The sequence below is a fragment of the Scleropages formosus genome, chromosome 12 (genome assembly GCF_900964775.1).
Source record: "Scleropages formosus chromosome 12, fSclFor1.1, whole genome shotgun sequence".
Taxonomy (NCBI): Eukaryota; Metazoa; Chordata; class Actinopteri; order Osteoglossiformes; family Osteoglossidae; genus Scleropages; species Scleropages formosus.
In genome coordinates, this window is record NC_041817.1 from 28,876,778 (window position 1) to 28,897,167 (window position 20,390).

The following is a 20,390-nucleotide window of genomic DNA, read 5'->3' on the forward strand; positions in this document are numbered from 1 at the left end:
ATTTTTCTGCCGTACTTGCGCACCAAGCCAACGTAATCAAAAAAGTTTTTCTTATTTTAATTATACATTTTAAAAGATCTTTTTAGTCCTAAGAACAGCAGCGAGACGACAGCTGGACTTTTAACAAAATTAATTATTGTGAATCAGAGCGCAGCTCGTTCCTATTGGCTGTCGAACCACCCAATCAGAGCGCCGGCCGGATCCTATTGGCTGCCCCTTCACCCAATCAGAGTGCAGCTGACTCAGGCACCCCTTCGAATTGAGGGCGACGCGCCGGTAGACGGTGCGGGAGCGCGAGACGAGCGCGAGCAGGTGACGAGCGGGAGCAGGAAGCCGCGCGCGCTCCGCGATACAGTGCAGCGCTTCTCCCTGTGCGCGTGACTGGATTGGGAACTGGCAACGTCACAGGTTACAATCGATTCTACGCCCGTGGGCGTCATTCATTCATTCATTCATTCATTCATTCATTCATTCAGTGTAACAGCGACACAGTTTGTCACAGCTGTGTCCATGTTTCCTCACCTCCTTTAATCCCTCTTTTCTCCATCTGTCATTATTGTCTCATCTATACTGTGTGATCTTTGAGAACTACTAATGTTACTGTAATGAAAGGTGCAAAGTGTATAGTGACAAACTTGTGAAACGTCAAGGAAATTCAAGAAGGGTTTGAAAAGTCACTTTTGTTTTGCCAGATTCACTTCGTCCAAGATCTCTCCAGCTCATGTAAGGTGTAAATGTTCATGCACCGAAACTTTATGATCATCCCCAGATAAGCCTTTATACTGCTGCTACTCCTGTATTGTATATAAATGTTTGTGTACCTTATAAGAAAAATTGTAGGAAGGTTATGAATCATCTACCCAGCGTTTTATGCAGCTACTCGAACGATGAACATCGGGGCATCAAATGGGAAATAACAAGTAACACTCCACTTTTATTATCTGTGTCTTGTCACTGTCATTCTGTCTGTGCTGTGGAAGCTCCTGTCACCAAGATGAATTCCTTGTATGTGTGAACATACTTGGCAATGAAGTTAATTCATTCATTCATTCATTCATTCATTCATTCATTCATTCAAACTAGGTTTACTTAACAATCACGTCTGCAACTATGTCTCTTTCCCTTAATGTAATGTACAAATTGTATTTCTCTGAGATATGCGTCGCTTTGGAGAAAAGTGTCAGTTAAATGAATAAATGTAAATGTAAAAGATGGGAAACAGTTTTCCTGGTTCCACTAAAAACGAACGAAAAGCCCACATTAATGAAGTACAATTCAAGAAGTACATGCTTAATTCCAGTAATTCTCCGCCTTCATTCTAGTAAAATTTACATTTTAAACAAATTGCTTCTATAGGAATCAGCTGTAATTTGTGGTAAATATTTTAACGTGACATGACAAATGTAATCCATCACTTTAGTTTAAGTTCAGTTCCCCATCCTACCGTCACTGTACATCTGCAGAAAAAGTGAGAAAGATATTAACTCATCCTTCTCTCTTTCAGGTACAATGAGCCACATGGTTCTGAGCTCAGCTTCCTCCACCATTAAAATGAGTTGCAAATGAAAGAGCAGGAAAAATGGTAAATGTGACGTTATAAGTTGCAATTAAAATGCAGAAAAAATGACTTGCCACAAAAAACCGTTTTCTGCACATCAAGTGGACTTTCGTCACGTATGAAGAGGCCAAGTACTACTGCTGGTTTCTTATTAAACAATACAAATAATAGTGATGTGAGCTGCATTCAGGGGCATCAAGAAATGAATGAAAAGTTTTAAAATTTCATAAAGCTCTGGGAAATCAATCACCCTGTCCGAACCGAATCGGACCTTTTAAAACCCCTGACGTTTGTAGTGAGTTTATGATGAAACGCTCTGTAAGTAAAATGAATTAATATCTGTCACCATATTACTGGCCTGAAAAAGATGGATCATTTGAATGCGTTGGGATCCATCTGAGGGACAGAGCTCGTCTAGCAGAATTCAGACAGCAAGTTCAGACAAAGCACAATCGGTTTGGTGGAAACTCGTGAATCTGAGGAAACAAGGGAAAGAGACTCTTCCGTGGCCGTGCTGAGCTGCTGCTGTTCTCCTGGCCGCTGAGGTCATTCTGCTCCTACGTCCGTCTCCCGGCTCTCAGAGCGTCCACGTAAAAGTGCCGTCCAACGTTTCCGCTGCCGCTCAGACCACCGGTGGTGTGACGCCTTTTCCCAGGATCTCCCTTCTCCCAGCTTCTTCACGCAGCCTCTCCCCTTTCCACCATGAGAAAATCCTTCGAGGATGAGGGTTCATCCAAGTGGCGCCTGTTGAGCACAGTCCTAGCAAGGTGAGGAATGAATGAAAGGTAGCTCTGGATCTGTCTCCTGATTCGCAAGGACTCTGCTGGTGTCCGGAGGTTGGTCGGAGGCTGGTTCCAACACGGCAACGCTCATGGGACGCCCTGCGGCCGTCCGGACCCTGACCAAAGTGGTGTTCGTGGGTGCGGCGCTCACGGCTGCTCTGGTGTCCGACTGTCCCGAGAGCTGCCGCTGCACTGAGCGCGACGGACTGACGGTGCAGTGCGTGTCCCGCGACCTCGAGGTGATCCCGGGCGACCTGCCACGCAACACCGTCACCCTGCTGCTGGCCTCCAACCGCATCAGCCACGTGCCCCGTGGGTCCTTCAGAGAACTGCCGCAGCTGCAGGAGCTCGACTTGTCCCGCAACGCCATCGAGACGCTGGACGCCGGGTCTTTCCAGGGTGTGTCCGCAGAGCTGCGCTCTCTCGACCTGTCCCGCAACCGCCTGCGCAGCCTGCCACGCAACGCCTTGTCCCAGCTGCGTGCCCGCGTGCGCCTCTCCCACAACCCGTGGCACTGCGAGTGCTCCCTGCAGGAGGCGCTCCGGGAGCTGCGCCTCGAGCCCGACACGGTCGGCGAGGTCCGCTGCTTCACGGCCGTGCGAGAGGAGTTCCGTGGTCGATCCATCATCCAGGTGCTCGACTCGGGCATCGACTTCTGCAGCTTCCGCCACAAGACGATGGACGTGGCCATGTTCGTCACCATGTTTGCCTGGTTCGCCATGGTCATCGCCTACGTCGTCTGCTATGTGAGGCACAACCGGGAGGAGGTCCACAGGCACCTCGAGTACCTCAGATCGCCGCCCGGCAGCTCACACAGCAGCAAGGACTTTGAGAGTGTGAATACAGGGCTGTAGGGCCACCTCAGCGTGTGTGCGAGACGTGCCGAGAGATACTGGAGACGGGTTCTCTTTGTCCTTATGGTGGTGCGTTTCCACGGTGACAAACCCTAGGTTTACATTTGGCCCGTTGGTATCATGCAAGTGAAAGACCCCTAAATGTCTACCGTTCGGAGTCGCTACAGCTCCCCGTGTCCACCTCCTGTCCACCTTGTTGTCCAGTGCTGGGTCTGACCTCTCCTTTCCATGTGTCCTGTGTGTACAAATGACCATATGAACAGTGTGAGTAGGAGGCTCTCATTCAGACACAGGCTTTGCTTCGCTGGGGACAGATGGTCACGTCACTGTGGACGTCACATGTCCCTGAGCTTGAAAGGCAAGTTTCAAGATTATTGTCATACTAGGTACAAGTACCATGTACAAGTATCATGAAATTTTTCCTGAATGCTTCCCCACAATGGGGGGTGCGGTGGTGCAGTGGGTTGGACCGGGTCCTGCTCTCCGGGGGGTCTGGGGTTCGAGTCCCGATTGGGGTGCCTTGTGCCAGACTGGTATCCCGTCCTGGGTGTGTCCCCTCCCCCTCCGGCCTTACGCCCTGTGTTGCCGGGTTAGGCTCAGGTTCCCCGCGACCCCGTATGGGACAAGCGGTTCAGAAAGTGTGTGTGTGTGTGTGTGTGCGTGTGCGTGTGTGCGCACGCTTCTCCACAGACTATGGACAAAGACAGAGACAATAGAAATACTGCATAAACAAAACAATGACAATGACAGTGAGTAGTGCAACAGCAACAGCAATAAATAATGGTAACAGTAATGGCAATAATACCAGTTGACAGCCAGAGAACTCAGAATGAGAGAATGAGAATGAGAATGCTTAAAGTGGCAGTGTAATTTACCAATGTGCTTGGGAGGAGCAGTCCAACTCTAGTTACTAAAGGTGGCACATTGGTGAGTGTTGTATACTCTTACAGCAGTGGGGTAAAAGCGGTTCCTGTACCTAGCAGTGCGGGTTCGAATAGGCCTCAGCCATTTGCAGATGGCAGAGAAGAGAAAAGTGCCCGTGCGGGGTGACCGTAATCTTTCACGATGCGCATCCTCTTTCTGAGGCAGCGTGTGGCGTAGGTGTCCTCGACCGCTGGTAGCCGCGTGCCCGTGATTCCCTGAGCCGTTTTGACCACCCTCTGTAGGGCTTTCTTGTCCTGTATGGAGCAGCTGCCACCCCAGGATGCAATACGCCCCGTGAGGACGGACTCCGCAGCACACAACAAGTGGTTACTATAATTATGAGGTGATTAATCATTCCAGATGAGAAAGTGTGTTTAAATAAAAATTTTCGCTCTGTGAAAACTTGTGTTGTTTTTTTCCAGCCGGTTACAGGTTGGAGGAATTGGTCAATTATCGCGGAAGAGCCAAGATGGTCCTACGCGCCCCTTACGAGGTCCCCGTCAGACCGAGTCGACGAGCCCTTAGAGACGACCGCTTTTACACGAAGATTTAATGAGACCCCCTCTTCGCCAGCAGTCCTTGCTTCATAGATTCATTTTCCGTGAAAAGTCCTGAACAAGTTTATATTCCGTTGTTTTCTTTGTACTCATGTAACAGCACATTGTTCCAGCTGAGTTTTCAAAGTTGGGAAGAAAATAAAACGCCAAAAGGTTTGTGTTTGTTTGTGCCACCCGTGGAGAAATAACATTTGATGGTGTTTCGGGGCGACTCTTTGGGGCCTTTTCTCTGCTGGCACACGAGGAATGACCGCAGGAACGTTTCACTCGCTGCCAGAAAAAGTCCGTCCAGCGTGTCGCCTACAGGGAGCTGCTGAACCGGGTCACCGAAATAATTCCTTTCAGATGAAACACGGCTTCTTCTGGCACCGGGGCGTCTTCGGCATAGCTGGGGGCTTTCGTTGCAATAACACACCTGCCCTCCTGCAGTCGCTCCTCTTACACACCTGCCAGTAGGTGGGCTGTGAAAAGTGTTGCCGGAGATACCCAGCACACACACACACACACACACACACACACACACACACACACACACAACATGTTCCAATGCGGAGACGTGGGAGGAATCGTCCGTCCTGACCGGGGACCGAGGTCTCCAGCACTGAACACGTTACGGTTCCGCGATGTCCGACGGCGTCTTCTCGGAGTTTCTCCACCAATTTCGCTGTTCCAGTCGGCGCTGGTTTACCGCACAAACATCAGGTCAACACGATGAAGTCACGCATCTGTTCAGGCTGCAGTTTCCAGCTTCGTAGTTCCTTCGTTACTCTTCGGCACGTGGCACCCCACTCAGCCCATTCCCTCTTCTTTCTCCCCATCTGTCAGGGGGATGGAGACATTGAGCTCATGTGGCCTGGATGTCAGGGTAAGAGACGTTTAGATGCTCATATTTACTGAGACCTTCTTAAAGAGGTGAAATTTACACCGAAACTCCACGACTGACTGTTACCCTTCGTGAAGCGGCGCATGTGGCCAAGCAGAAGGTGAAGAACGCTCTGGGGGCTTAAGATGTGCCTCTGAGGACGTCATGCTGAACATGGACTTTTCTCTGGTTTCCCTGGACCGCAGTCTCCATGTCTTCATGTTCAGTGAAGTGAAGTGATGACCCCAGAACCAGAACGGGAGGCTCAGACCTCCGTTGGTCCCACCGAGATGCAAATGAGCCCTGGTTTCTCTCAGGTCCTTCTGGGAAGAGTCCAGAGTTCCAGAGTGGAGCACGAAAGCCGCAGATGACCGGGCCGCAGCCGGAGCGCTCCTGTTGGCACTATGACACCTTCTTGTCACCTCGCTAGAGGAGCTACTAATACGCAGGAACTGCTTCCTTTCCCCATAAGAGGTGAGGTGACACCAGCAGGCGGTGGCACAGTGGCTCAGCAGCTGTGACAAGTCCTGCAGGTGCAGGCGGCACATCCCAGCCTCGAACCTGCTGATTAACCAGCGGAAACGGTCCTCTGAACCAAAAGTGTGTGTGGTCATCGCTCCCGGACACAGGCTCCCTTACCCAGCTTGGACTGACCATCACAGCATGGTTTCCAGCGGCTCCGGCATCCTTCTCCAGCCCCGTGAGCGCTGTGTACGCGAAGCGGTGGGCTGAGCCTGTTCACCACGAGTGCGTTGTGCTCCCCCCTGGTCATTGCGACCACCTGATGGATCCCTGGTGGAGCCCACCGTTGTTGTTACAAAAGTTGAAATGAAAAATAACATGTGGAGCAACAGTGATGCACAGAGTGATCGAGGCGCTGAAACCATTATTCTGGGCACCAGGGACATACACCTTTCCCGCTGCGCCGTATTACTGCGTCACACAGCACAGGCTTTTGTATACCTGTGTACAATGCAGTGAAAAAGTATTTGCCCCGTTCCTGATTTTTTTGCATATTTGTCACAGTTTAAATGATTGAGATCATCAAACAAATTTTAATATTACACAAAGATAACCCGAGTAAATACAAAATGCAGTTTTTAAATGATGATTTCATTTATTAAGGGAAAAAAAGCTGTCCAAACCTACCTTGCCCTATGTGAAAAAGTAATTGCCCCCTAAACCTAATAACTGGTTGAACTGCAATCAAGTGTTTGCGATAACTGGCAATGAGTCTTTCACATCGCTGTGGAGGAATTTTGGCCCACTCTTCTTTGCAGAATTGTTTTAATTCAGTCATATTGGAGGGTTTTCGAGCATGAACGGCCTGTTTAAAGTCATGCCACAGCATCTCAATCGGATTTAAGTCCGGACTTTGACCAGGCCACTCCAAAACCTTAATTTTGTTTTTTTTGAGCCATTCAGAGGTGGACTTGCTGCTGTGTTTCGGATCATTGTCCTGCTGCATAACCCAAGTGCGCTTGAGCTTGAGCTCACAAACTGATGGCCGTACATTCTCCTTCAGGTAGAGCGCAGAATTCATGGTTCCATCAATTATGGAAAGTCGTCCAGGTCCTGAAGCTGAAAAGCAGCCCCAGACCATCACACTACCACCACCATGTTTGACTGTTGGTATAATGTTTTTTTTATGAAATGCTGTGTTAGTTTCTTACGCCAGCTGTAACAGGATGCACACCTTCCAAAAAGTTCAACTTTTGTCTCATCAGTCCACAGAATATTTGCCCAAAAGTCTTGGGGATAATCAAGATGTTTTTTGGCAAATGTGAGACGAGCCTTTGTGCTCTTTTTGGTCAGCAATAGCTTTCGCCTTGGAACTCTCCCATGGATGCCATTTTTGCCCAGTCTCTTTCTTATTGTTGAATCATGAACACTGACCTTAACTGAGGCAAGTGAGGCCTGCTGTTCTTTAGATATTGTTCTGGGTTCTTTCATGAGCTCCTGGATGAGTCGTCGTTGCGCTCTTGGAGTAATTTTGGTAGGCCGGTCACTCCTGGGAAGGTTCACCACTGTTCCAAGTTTTCTCCATTTGTGGATAATGGCTCTCACCGTGGTTCGCTGGAGTCCCAAAGCCTTAGAAATGCCTTTGTAACCCTTTCCAGACTGATACATGTCAATTACTTTGTTTCTCATCTGTTCTGGAATTTCTTTAGATCGCGGTATGATGTCTTCCTTTTTGAGATCTTTTAGACAGGTCCTGTTTAAGTGATCTCTTGATTCAACAGGTCTGGCAGTAATCAGGCCTGGGTGTGGCAAGTGAAATTTAACTCAGCTTTCCAAAAAATGTGGTTAATCACACAGTTCATTCATAATTTAACAAAGGAGAGGGGGGGGGAATTACTTTTTCACACAGAGCCAGGTAAGTTTGGACAGCTTTTTTCCCTTAATATATGAAATCATCATTTAAAAACTGCATTTTGTATTTGCTCGGGTTATCTTTGTGTAATATTAAAATTTGTTTGATGATCTCAATCATTTAACTGTGACAAATATGCAAAAAAAAAAAAAAAATCAGGGAAGGGGCAAATACTTTTTCACAGCACTGTACCTGTACTGTACATCTAATTCAATCAATCAGTGTGATTTCTTGATCAAGCAAACACCGCAGAGCAGAGAGCACCATCACTTGTTCACATACACACACCCTCTCACACACAGAAACACACACACACACACGCACATGGCCCTCTTCAGGAAGTTGTTTTTAAACCGAAAGCGAAACTATTTTCTGCTCTTTGTTCTTCGCGCTTTTTAAAGGTACGACCTTTATTGTCGATTAACTCTTTTCTTTCACTTTACCATCTTTATACTTTACCGTTTACACTGTTTTAACTTTACACTCGACTTGTTTCTACATCTGCATTAAGTGTGTTTTGTCAAAACCAATTTTAACGGCATTTATATTGAAAATATTCACATTCACATTTATGTTCATTTATCAGACACTTTCCAAGTCGTCCTGGTTGCTCCTGAACGTTTTACATGATTTTACTGTGAAATACAGCACGGTGGAAGTGCTGTGTGTCCTGTGGTGTACTGTGGTAATTGTGTGGTAAGTGTGTAGTGACTGTGTGGTAACTGTGTAGTACCTGTGTAGTACCCCCTCATGAGGCAGCAATGGACTCATATCTCTGTGTTCTGTTTACACATGTCTTCCAGGGTGTGTTTGCAGAACCACAGAAGGAAAGGGAGAAGCGCTTGGGAGAACACACACACACACACACACACACACACACACACACACACACCCCTCACTGGACCCCGCAGGCGGATGATGGAGTTTCTGACGCTCTACAGGAATGCACTGCTTCAACGCCTCTCTGCTGACACCGACCTGACACAAAAAATCATCGATGCGGCCGAGGACATCTTGTCCAAGAAAGAGGACAAGATCTTGGCGGAAACCCGTGAGGAGAAGGCGAAGGCTCACACTCTTCTGTCCATCATCACTAGAAAAGGGTGGGAAAAGTGGGAGGAGTTTGTTGAAATACTGAGAAATGAAGGACTCGATGAGTCGTCCCTCCAAAAGTGTCCAGGTGAGTAGATGCGGCGGTTCGTGTGTGTGTGTGTGTGTGTGTGTGTGTGTGTGTGTGTGTGTGTGTGTGTGTGTGCATGTGCAGTAGGTCTTTGCAGCTATGTTTGAACTCACCGATTAGTTCCTCTGAGATTTGTGGCCTGTGTGTGTAGAGATGTGTGTCCAGACGGTGTGTGTGGACGGCGAGAGCAGTGCGGTCGCCCCGCTCATCTGCAACGCGACCGCCAAATCCGTGAACGTGGCGGTCGATCTGGAAACGCTCGGCCGGCCGGGTCCTGGAGCGGCGGGTCCCGAGCGCACGTGCGATGGACGTCCGGGGAACGGTGAGAGCCTGTCGAGCAGCAGGGGGGTCGCGCTGCACTGCCGCGGGGCGACACGTCATTGCGACACACTCGGGCCCAGTGTTCGTACGGAACTCGTTCCTGAAGCAGGCCTCGTAGCGACGGTCCGGATTCATCCCGAAGCCGTTCCAGATTCGCCCGGAAATGAGCCGAAATCCTTCAGAGCATCAGGAAAGAGTCGCGTGCCACAGCAACGTCGTAAATGTGACTGATGTCATTACTGTCACATCAATGAAGTTTCAAGGAAACATTGAGGAATAAAATGTGTGAACTGGGATTAAGTGCAGGGAAGATGAGACGAGAAGGGAGGCCATGGCGTTAGGGTTAGGGAGTGTCTTTTTACCTTCTACCGCGGTCATCTGCGTTCAGGGCTGAGCGCGGAGCACTCTGTCGGCAGGACGAGCTCAGGGCGCAGCAGCATTACAGATATAGCGAACGAAAGACCTTCGCACGTAACGCATATTTGGAAGAGTCATTGCAGATGAAAAAAGAACAAATAAGACAACAAGGACATAAGCAAAGAAACAAATATTTGAATAAATACAGGGAATGTGGTCTAATCAGTCTGGAGGTGCACGTGGCTCATGGTGACTTTCACTCGTCCAGCGGCTCCAGGCCAACGCGGAGACAACGCAGCGGTCAAGTCGACCGTGACGGTCACCGGAGGAAGTCATTTCTGCGGTCCCATTATACACAACTCACATGCGGCCGAAGACGTCAACATTTGTTTTCAGGTTCGGGGCGCCTCTCAAGTCCAAGGTAAGTAGTCAAGCATCAAGACGTGAAGGTTTACATTATTTTTACTGTCATTAATGGGTCGCTCTCTACCTGTAGGACCCCCCAAGGAAGCTCAGCCGCCCAGAAGCTCCATAGAAGGTAAAGTGTGGTACTTCATGGTTCACTTTCTGTGACGGGCATAAAGGAGGCGTCCCCAGCGCTCTCCCGGCTTCCTGGCTTGTAGCCTCAGCTCGCTGGGGGAGGAAGTGGTTGCGTCAGTCACAGGTTCATGCCAGGTTACACCTGGGTGTGACCTCTGTGCACCGTATGTCCCGTACATGCGGTGCGCTATTCATTCGCACCAAGAACGTGTCCTTTAACGCACACGTGCGGATGTCACGTTTCGGCAACTAATAACGGATTCTTTCGCGCCTCCTCTTTGTGGCAGATAAACGGGGCTTCCTCAGGGTCAACTTCAGCAAGCTGGTGGACAGGGTGACCAACGTGGACAGCATCGTGGACGAGCTGCGCTCCAAAGGCATCCACAGAGAGCTGGCGGCCAACGTGTACGCTGAGAAGACGGAGCAGGCCAAGATGCGGCGCCTCCTGGACAACACCAAGAGCTCGGCCATGGCCGACGCGCTGCTCACGGCTCTTTTCGCCCAGCAGCCCCTCCTCATGAACGAGCTGCTCTCCGGCCACCGGGCCTGAGCGGGTCCCTCAAGATCGACCGTCGCAGGGAAGGGGTCCGGACCGCTGCCCGTCAGGTTGTGGGTTTCAGCGCCGCCGAGCCGCCGTCAGGAAAGGTACCGAATGTAAAAAAAAAGATGTTTTGAAATTTTATGTAAAATGTTTTTTTGTTTTTTTAATACTGCAGTAGTGTGGTGTGAGTAAAGTATCAGCTGGAACATCTGCTTACAGCCTTTGTACTGGGGCTGGAATCCAAAATGCTCCGCACGAAAGAGTGTTACGGAGAAATCAGCACTGTTAGTGTGTACTGCCCTTTGTTTTATATTTGCTTATATTTGTGTCCTTTTATCTGACTTGTCTCGTGTGACACCAGGGTCCTGGAGGAACATTGTTTCCTTTCACCGTGTTACACGCTGTACGCTGTACCACCTGTGTATGGGTCAAAAGACAAATATACACTTTGTTATAGATTACGCATTTTATTTTAGGTTTTTATTATGAATTGGGTGAATAAAAGTATTTGCAAGATCAGGCATTTAATTGGGTCACTTTAAATACACCTGTACCTCGTTTTACCAACATCCTGTCACGGCGGCTCGTAGGCAGGACGGACTCAAGCGCAGAGTGCGGTGTGAGAGAGGTTTATTAGTTAAGAATCGTTATCCAAAGGCAGGTCGTGGGACAGGCGAGGGTCAGGCGATCGGCAAACGGGATACAAAGGGCGAAGGCAAAGATCAGGGTCGAATAGTTCAGGCAGCGGTCAGACACGGGCAGAGTTCACGGGTACACGTCGTTCGGGAAACAAGGAGGCAAAAGCCAGGTTCCGCACCCCTGTTTGCACGTCGTCTCCTTTTATGCAGCTTCCATCAGGAAATTGCAGGTGTCGCCGATGAGGTGGGTGCGCGGGGCGTGACACATCCAAGATACACATTTTCAAAGATACTAACATTACTAGCAATACAACCATTTAATATCATGTGCAATTGTTTTAAATTGTTTCAGATTTTAATATAATAATGTAATATAAGGTGTAACATCATGTGCTGTGTCACTTTCTACCTTCCACTTTGTGTACTTTAAGTTTTTTTACTTTTACTTTTATATTTAATTGCTGTGCTTAATCTGTTCGAGCAATCTCTGGCACAAGAAGAATTTCCTTCGGGATGAATAAAGTTTTATCTTATCTTATCTTATCTTATCTTATTTCCCAGTTTATTTTACTGCATTTTCTTCATCACTCTATTCTCCATGATTTCTGTATTGGAGAGCGAAAATGATCAGCGTTCCCACACGCCGCCATTGTTGGGCAGTAAAATGTGGTTTATCCAAATAATCAACAAACCCGAATCACATTCTGTTAATCCTGTTAATTTTTTAAAACGAAACATTCGCATTATAGACTGTGGCTGTGGGACGATTATCTGTCATTCAACGGTTATGATCTCAGAGTTAGAGAGCATGAACATTGACACCTTACATGGACTTACTAGATGATGGGAGAAGTGAGTGTGGAAGAGGGGAGTTTTCAGACCCATTTTCTGTGGACAGGGATTCAGCAGTTCTGGGGGGGGGGGGGGGGGTCGTTCCACCACGTGGTCACAATTCACCGTGAAACACTTTTAATGCGCTCTTCTCCAGCACTCCGCAGCTCACACTCCTGTCCCTGTGCCACCGTTTCTTTCGCCATGTGTGTAAAGCACAGCACAACACACGAGACACGAGGTCGAGGACGTTACATATGTCTCATTTTCTTATTTTTAATTCGGCTTTAGTTTTGTCTTCAGAAAGGATAATGAAGATAAGCAGCATCCCGTCCACCCCACACCTCTGCCGTGTGACTCCTTGCTCCGTGTCACACCTTGCGTGTCCGCTAGGGGAAGTGAGACCCTGCATCGCATAAGTTGTGCATGAAAATGAAATGTTGTATCAAATTTTGAATTCTTCACAAATGTATCTTTCTTTTTACAGAAGGTAACCCATAAATAAATGGCGAGATGAAGCCGCGTCATTAAGGTGTTATTGATTCTGTTGTAGCGGTTGGACTTACGAACAGTTCGAGTTGCAAACACATTTATGGTCGCAGCTGTATTTGTGAACTGAGGTACAAGCGCACTTTTTGTAGGGCTGTTTTTATCATGATCTGCAGTGTTACTACATTGATTTACATACAGTAACTTTGTACATCATCTTAACATCAAGCTGGAAGTTATAGATCTATCAGTTTCTCCTTTTATATCCAGCTGGTAACATCTGCTGATCAACTAATCGTGTTCATTTGCTTTTGAGAACTTGGTTCTAATTAACTGCTTATTAAATGTGGAAGCTGATATGATGCACCTACTTTTCCACAAATGGATTCTGTGAGGAGTTCATTTATTTTTGGTTTAATAAATAATTAGTTACAAGTAAAATAAAATGTCCTCCTATGGTATTTGCCTCGTGATCATATAATTCTGGAAGCTGCTTCTTCCTTGGGGACGCGGCAGCTTTGATCAGGTCCTGCTCTGTAGTGGGTCTCGGGTTCGAGTCCCTCTTGGGGTGCCTCGTGATGAACTTGCATCCCATCCTGGGCGTGTCCCCTTGTGCCCTGTGCTGCTGGGTTAGGCTCCAGTTCACCTTGACCCCACTTGGGACAAGTGGTTTCAGCCAGTGTGTGCGTGTGTGTGTGTGCGTGCATTTAATAAGCCATCTCTTAGTTTATTTTAGTAGAAGTTCAGTTTGTACCGGAGCGAAGAGAACCTGCGTTTATCCACCAGTCACACCAGTCAGGTGGCAACAAAGAGCTTCCAGAACAGGAGAGTCGCACCATCTCAACCGAACTCGCTTCCACAGTGTTTACAAACTCCGCCTCCAGCTGTAGTACCCTTGAGCCAGGTAATTACCGCCATTTGTACCCTCCAGTAACATGACCGAGCTGAATAAACGGGGTAAATAACTGTGAGTCGCTCTGGAGAGAAGTGATGGAAGTGGCCTCAGGGTCCCTGGAGAAGAGCGACGCAGACGGACTCGTCCCGCCGTTGGACGTAGCAGTGGAGAAAGGAATAAGTGTAAAAGTAACAGTAAATGTAAATGTAAAGCAAATGTAAAAGAGAACGTGTTGCCCATTCTGCCCCAGCTGCGCCTGTGAGCTCAGGAGACTCAGTGAAGGAGCTGCTGTGGGAAAGTGACCCTCGAGCACCTGAGTTCCAGTGAAAAACCTCCCAACGCATTTCCAGGTCAGTTTTTGCCTACTTGGCTCATGAAAAGAACATGTTTTTCGGGGAAGCGGCGGGTCACGCTTACAGTTGGAGGGGCAGAGCGAGACAACGGAGACATTCCAGCAGAAGCTTTCAGAGCTTCGTAGCAGTTTCTGTAGGGGGCGCTGCGGGGCTGTCAATGTGGCAGGAGGCCCTTGGGTGTGTGTTCCGTCCATGGGAATACAGTGTGTGTGTGTGTGTGTGTGTGTGTGTGTGTGTGTGTGTGTGTGTGAGATACAAGCACATGTTTCACGTCACCTCCTGTGTGCAGCTGCGGAGGATGTGACTAAAACTGTTCACCGTTTAGTAGCTTTTTCAGTGCAGTAGTGACGCTGAGACTCGTCTGCAACATGGTCCACTCTCATTAACTGCTGGTGACGGGAGGGTCGTGGTGGTCCGGTGCCTATCCCGGAATCACTTGGTGCAAGGCTGAGGGGTGACACACCCCGGACAGGACACTGTGTCATCACAGGGTAGACACACACGCACAAACACACATTAAGGGCAATTTAGCATCACCAGTTCACCTGAACTACATGTTTTTGGACTGTGGGAGGAAACCAGAGCACCTGGAGAAATCCATGTGACCATAGGGAGAACGTTCAAACCGTAAACAAGCTGAGCTGGATCCAAACCTGCATCTGAGCAGCTCAGGAGCTGTGAGACAGCAGTGAGGTGTAGGTCTCCCCAAACACGGGTGCAGAGCATGAAACGGTCTGTGGTGTGTGTGAGTGAGAGTGTGTGTGTATGTGTGTGGGTATGTATGGTCAGTGTTGATGGCCTGTCAGACCCAGCTGGCACGTTTTCATTCCCTGATTCCTTTCATAAGCGATTCAAGTGTCTACTCGGAATCTCGGGGGCGTCCAGCAGAAAGTCCGTCCTCGGGCCGCTGTGGGGGAGGGGCCTGCGAGAAGGGCGAAGGGTACCTAACGGCTGCGATCCGGTGGGCCGGCGCGTTACGGTGCGGAGAGAAAGTGCGAATCACATCCGCGAAGGTACGCGGAAGAAGGGCCGAGGGTCAGAAGGTCACGACATTTCGCAGGCGTGGCCATGGAGTTCCGTTTACGTTCCGGAAGGTGTCGGCGCGTCCCAGAACTCCTTCCAGCTGTCATGAAGATCACATGTTAGCTTTTCTAGCAGAAGGGGGAAGGGAAACAATCGTGGACATGAAGCTCCAGCTGTGGACCAAAACAGTGGAACACATGTCCACACCTAGCGTGTGACAGACACCATCACACGTCCCGTCCTGTAACGGTGCGATTGCGGTTTGAGAGGAACAGAGGCGACGAGTCACACTTGGGAAGCGAGAACCCTGTTGCAGTGAGCTGGAGTGGGGGGGCAAACTCTTCTGTTTCCTATTAGAAATGATACACACACACACACACACACACACACACACACACACACACACACACAAACACACACGCGCACACACAGACATGGGCCCAGCTGTCACTCTACTCCCCGAGGGTAGAACAATGGAGAGAGGGTGTTAGACAGGCTCTGGAAGGACGCAGTACACACACACGACCCGCCGCGGGTCTCCTTCACACTGCGCTCTTCGGGCTCGAGCGCCACGGCGAACGGGAAGAACATGTCGAACCTGAGCAAAGCAGTTCCAGCCGCCAGGAAACGTGCGGTTTCAGTGCAGAGCGCCCTACACGTGTGTGTGTGTGTGTGTGCTGCTCTCTGTATGTACTGTAGTCTATTCAACACTGAAAATCAGATGATAATAATAATGATATGTATGAATCCATTAATTAATTCATTTACTTATTCATTTATTTCAGAAGGGACACACGAGGGCAGCGCACATGTCCGGTACCTCGGGGGGGAACTCGTCACCTCTCCCTTCGTCACTTCTGTTTCGTTTAAACCCTCTCTTTATTAACCAAATGGTGAACTTTTATGGACCACTTAAAACACATTAAAGCCACACGCTGAGACTCTAAGATCCATGGAAAGAGTTTAAAATGACAGTTACCACGGTAACGGCACCACTCAAAAAGGGTGGTGTCCTGGCCTTTTCCCAGACTGCTGCTGCTGCGCACCTGGGCTTTGGTCGTCATGTCACACACATTGTGCCACAGCCCAGTGAAACATTGTGGCACAGAAAAAGTCCACATTTACAACGAATTATGGATGAGCGACCCATCGTAGGGGGTGTGGTGGGTTTGGTCTGGTCCCGCTTTGGGGTGGGTCTGGGGTTCAAGTCCCCCTTGGGGTGCCTTGCGATGGACTGGCGTCCCGTCCTGGGTGTGTCCCTTCCCCCTCCAGCCTCGCGCCCTGTGTTGCCGGGTTAGGCTCCGGTTTGCCGCAACCCTGCTTGGGGCACGCGGTTTCAGTCAATGTGGGTTAATTAATCTGTTAAATTAATTTAGATTGTTTAGATTACATTCAATTAAAATAAAACCGACTAAATGCTGCAGAAAAATGGACAAAACGTTGTAGAAAACGTGCAAAAGATGATCAAACTGCTGGAAGAGAGCGATTGTGCAGCACCGGGCGTCATTTTGAGATGAGCTGCGGGTCACATGACAGCGTGAGCTGCTGAGCTCCTCCCACAGCGGGACAGCAGGACAGCGGGACGCAGCGCGGACTCTGTCCAGCGTCGGGCCGACAGGTTCCTGCTTTCCAACGACGTCACTCCGTGACATTAATAAAACAGCGCAAATGTTGTCGCCTCACAAAAGCAGGTGGGGGACCCCCTGTGGGGACCAACGCTGCGCTGCCCTTCCTCCCGCAGCGCTTCCCCTCGCCGGGGCCTGCACAGCCCGATAAGGCGGGGGTTGGGGGTCAGGGGTCATCGTGTCCACGGCTGCCGCTGGGGCGCGAGTGTTGAGGCCTCGCTCTGCCCAGAGGGGCACAAATGCAGGAAGGAGACAGACAGAGGCAAGGACGGGGCGGCCAGCTGGGGACGCGAGACATGGCCCCTCGACCAGGGACGACGAGGGAAGACTGGGTTAGGGTAGGACACAGTGGGGCTCACACTCAGGGAGTGTAAATATGGGTGGAGCTCACAGCTCAGAGACACTTCAGCTTCCAGTGTCCCACCATCGGTGTCCCAGCCGCGAGTCTGTCCGTGTCGCTGTTGTCCAGGGACCCCGGGGCCACTTCCGTCGCTGCACTGATGTGACACTTCTCTCCAAAGCGACTCACACTTATTTACCCCTTTATTCGGCTCGGTCATGTTATTGTAGTAATTTTACGGTAAGTACCTTGTTCACCTTCCCCAGCCTGAGGTGAGATTCAAACCTGCAACCTTTGGGTCCAACGGCAGCAGCTCTAACCCGATGCCACCAGCTGACACTGACCTTGCTTTTACCACATTGTTTTTCCGCTGCTTTTCTTCCCCAGGAAGTTCTGTGTGGTTTTAATGTCCCCAGAAGGGCTGCGATGACAAGGGGACAAATGACTGCGAAACTGCGCCGCTTCTCCGAAAAGTTGTGCAGCTGTAATAAATAAAAGATGTTCTGTTCGACTTTTCATTCTGGGACTTCTATAAACTTGTAGCTGTAGTCTAGTGGAAAGCGTGCGCGCGCGCACGCACACACACACACACACACACACACACACACACACAGCTGTGTCAGTGCCAAATGCTGACTGATTCATCCCGCAAACACGTTCAACGCTCCTCATCTTGTTCCTGACCACTGAACACTGCTCACTGACCACTGACCACTGACAGCAACTGCAAGCACCGGCCGGTGAGCGGAACGAAGGCGCTCGCATGCTGCTGCTCCTTTTCCGGCTCTTTACTGCCTCCTGCTGGCTGTGAAAGCAAACAGGTCACCTTTTGTCCTGGACAAACAGAAATTTGAGGGAATACGTCAGAGAAGAAAATGCAAATATTAAACACTTAGGCAAAAAAGTCTGCAGCTTTGAGAATTTGTAACTCGGTTCTTTGTCCCATGCCCCTTCAATGATCTGTGAGAGGGTAAAAAGCTGGTCCACTGGTCCACGGCCAGGGCGGAATCCGCATTGCTCCTCTTCAATCCGAGGTTCAACTATCGGCCGGAGCCTCCTTTCCAGCACCCTGGCATAGACTTTCCCAAGGATGCTGAGAAGTGTGATACCCCGATAGTTGGCACACACTCTCCGGTCCCCTTTTTTTACGATAGGGACCACCACCCAGTTTACCAATCCAAGGGCACTGTCCCCGAGGTCCATGCAACATTGCAGAGGCGCGTCAACCATGACAGCCCTGCAACATCTAGGGCCTTAAGCATTTCCGGGCGGATCTCATCCACCCCCGGTGCTTTGCCACAGTGGAGCTTACCAACTACCTCAGTGACTTCCACCAGGGAAATGGACTCTGACAGCCCAAAAGCCTCTGGCCCTGACTCCTGTAAGAGAGGCATATCACTCGGGTTTAAGAGTTCTTCAAAGTGCTCCTTCCATCTCCCGACAATGTCCTCATCAGATGAGTTTCTCCACTCCTGCTAAACACAGCCTGAGCGAAATTCCTCCGACCCCTTCTGAGCTGCCGGATGGTTCTCCAGGACCTCTTTGAATCCGACTGATAGTTGTTTTCCATGGCCTCTCCAAACTCCTCCCATGCCCTGGATTTTGCTTCTGCCACCACAGCCACTACTGCCTTTTTTGCCTGCCGGTACCTGTCTGCTGAGTCAGGAGTCCCCAGAGCCAACCAGGCCCTAAAGGCCTCCTCCTTCAGCTTGACGGCTTCCCTCACCACCGGTGTCCACCAGCGGGTTCTCGGGTTGCCACCCTGGCTGGCACCAGCAAGCTTTTGGCCACAGCTGTGCCTGGCTGCTTCCACAATGGAGGTTTTGAACAGGGTCCATTCAGACTCCATGTCCTCTACCTCCTCCGGGACATGGGAGAAGCTCTCCCAGAGGTGCGAGTTAAAATCATTCCGGAGAAGGTCCTCTGACAGTCATTCCCAGCACACCCTCATTAAACATCTGGGCCTACTGGGTCTGTCCATCAGTTTTCCCCACCATCTGATCCAACTCGCCACCAGATGGTGATCAGTTGACAGCTCAGCACCTCTCTTCACCCGAGTGTCCAAAACATGTGGTCTGAAGTCAGAAGAAACGACTACAAAGTCGATCATTGACCTTTGGCCCAAGGAGCTGTGGTACCAAGTACACTTATGAGCATCCTTGTGTTCGAACATGGTGTTTGTTATAGACAAACCATGAGTAGCACAGAAGTCCAATAACATTTCACTATTCGGGTCTCAATTGGGCAGGCTGTTCTTCCCAGTCACCCCCTGCCAGATTTCCCAGTCATTGCTAACGTGAGCGTTGAAGTCCCCCAGCAGGACTATGGAGTCCGTAGGTGGGGCCCTGTCCAGAACCCCTCCCACCTTCTCCATGAAGGCCGAATACTCTGAACTGCTGTTTGGTGCATAAGTACACACAACAAAGTTTTCCTCTCTGCGACCCTAAGTCGCTTTGAGGCGACCCTCTCGTCCACCAGGGCAAACTCCAACTGTATGACAGCCAGCCGGGGACTTGTGAGTATCCCCACACCCGCCCGGCGCCTCTCACCTCGTGCAACTCCTGAGTAGGAGAGGGACCACCCCCTATCGAGGAGTTTGGTTCCAGAGCCAACACTGTGAGTGGAGGTGAGCCCAACTATATCTAGTTGGTATTTCTTAACCTCCCACACCAGTTCTGGCTCCTTCCCCCCAAGTGAGATGACATTCCATGTACCAAGAGCCGGTTTTCGTTGCGAGGGGCCGTGACGCCATGCACCACCCCGCCCCCTCCCGCTGCCAGGTATACATAGCACCCAACCCCCATGCTGGACCTTGCAGGTGGTAGGCCCACATGGCTCCCCCACGATGCCTTTTCGGGCTGAGCCCAGCCCTGCTACGTAGGCTGCCCGGCCACCAGGCGCTCGCCTAGGAACACTACCCCCAGGCCTGGCTCCAGGGGTAGGTCCCGGTGACCCTATTCCGGGCAGGGTAAACGTTCTCTTGTTTACTTTTTTCATGGAGGTTTTTGGATCGTGTTAGTCTGGATCTTCACTCCAGACCTGTTCGCCTTGGGAGACACTACCAGGAGCATAATGCTCCCGACGACATAGCTCTGGAGATCCCTAGATCACGCAAGCCCTTCCGCCACACCAAGGCCCCAGTCCTTGTGGGCTTGGAGAAGGCCTATGACCGTGCTCCCCGGGATATTCTGTGGGAGGTGCTTCGGGAGTATGGGGTACCAGGGCCACTACTGCGGGCCATTTGGTCCTTCTACATACGGAGCGAAAGCTGTGTCCGCAAACTCTGCATTAAGTCAGGCCTATTCAGCGTGCCTTGTCTCCACTCCTGTTTGTGGTTTTCATGGAC

At 50.0% G+C, this 20,390-nt stretch overlaps 2 protein-coding genes across 3 annotated transcripts; both read left to right on the forward strand.

The window, feature by feature from the left end:
- Positions 1–2,260: 2,260 nt before the first annotated feature.
- On the forward strand, positions 2,261–3,369 carry LOC108928161 (leucine-rich repeat-containing protein 3-like). Its single transcript, XM_029256929.1, has 2 exons — positions 2,261–2,325; positions 2,375–3,369. Exons 1-2 carry the CDS (start codon positions 2,261–2,263, stop codon positions 3,192–3,194), a joined length of 885 nt encoding a protein of 294 aa, XP_029112762.1. The 3' UTR covers positions 3,195–3,369.
- Positions 3,370–8,269: 4,900 nt separating this feature from the next.
- Positions 8,270–13,166, forward strand: LOC108928712 (uncharacterized). Of its 2 annotated transcripts, XR_001965691.2 has the most exons (7): positions 8,270–8,312; positions 8,715–9,091; positions 9,243–9,413; positions 10,038–10,190; positions 10,266–10,307; positions 10,597–11,732; positions 12,611–13,166. XR_001965691.2 is itself a non-coding variant. In XM_018742778.2 (6 exons), the coding sequence occupies exons 2-6, from the start codon at positions 8,827–8,829 to the stop codon at positions 10,857–10,859; spliced, it is 894 nt and encodes a 297-aa protein (XP_018598294.1). In that variant the 5' UTR covers positions 8,270–8,312; positions 8,715–8,826; the 3' UTR covers positions 10,860–11,825. The 2 variants fall into 2 exon arrangements, 1 of the variants encoding a protein (XP_018598294.1); XM_018742778.2 differs by lacking the exon at positions 12,611–13,166 and having other exon boundaries at positions 10,597–11,825.
- Positions 13,167–20,390: the final 7,224 nt, after the last annotated feature.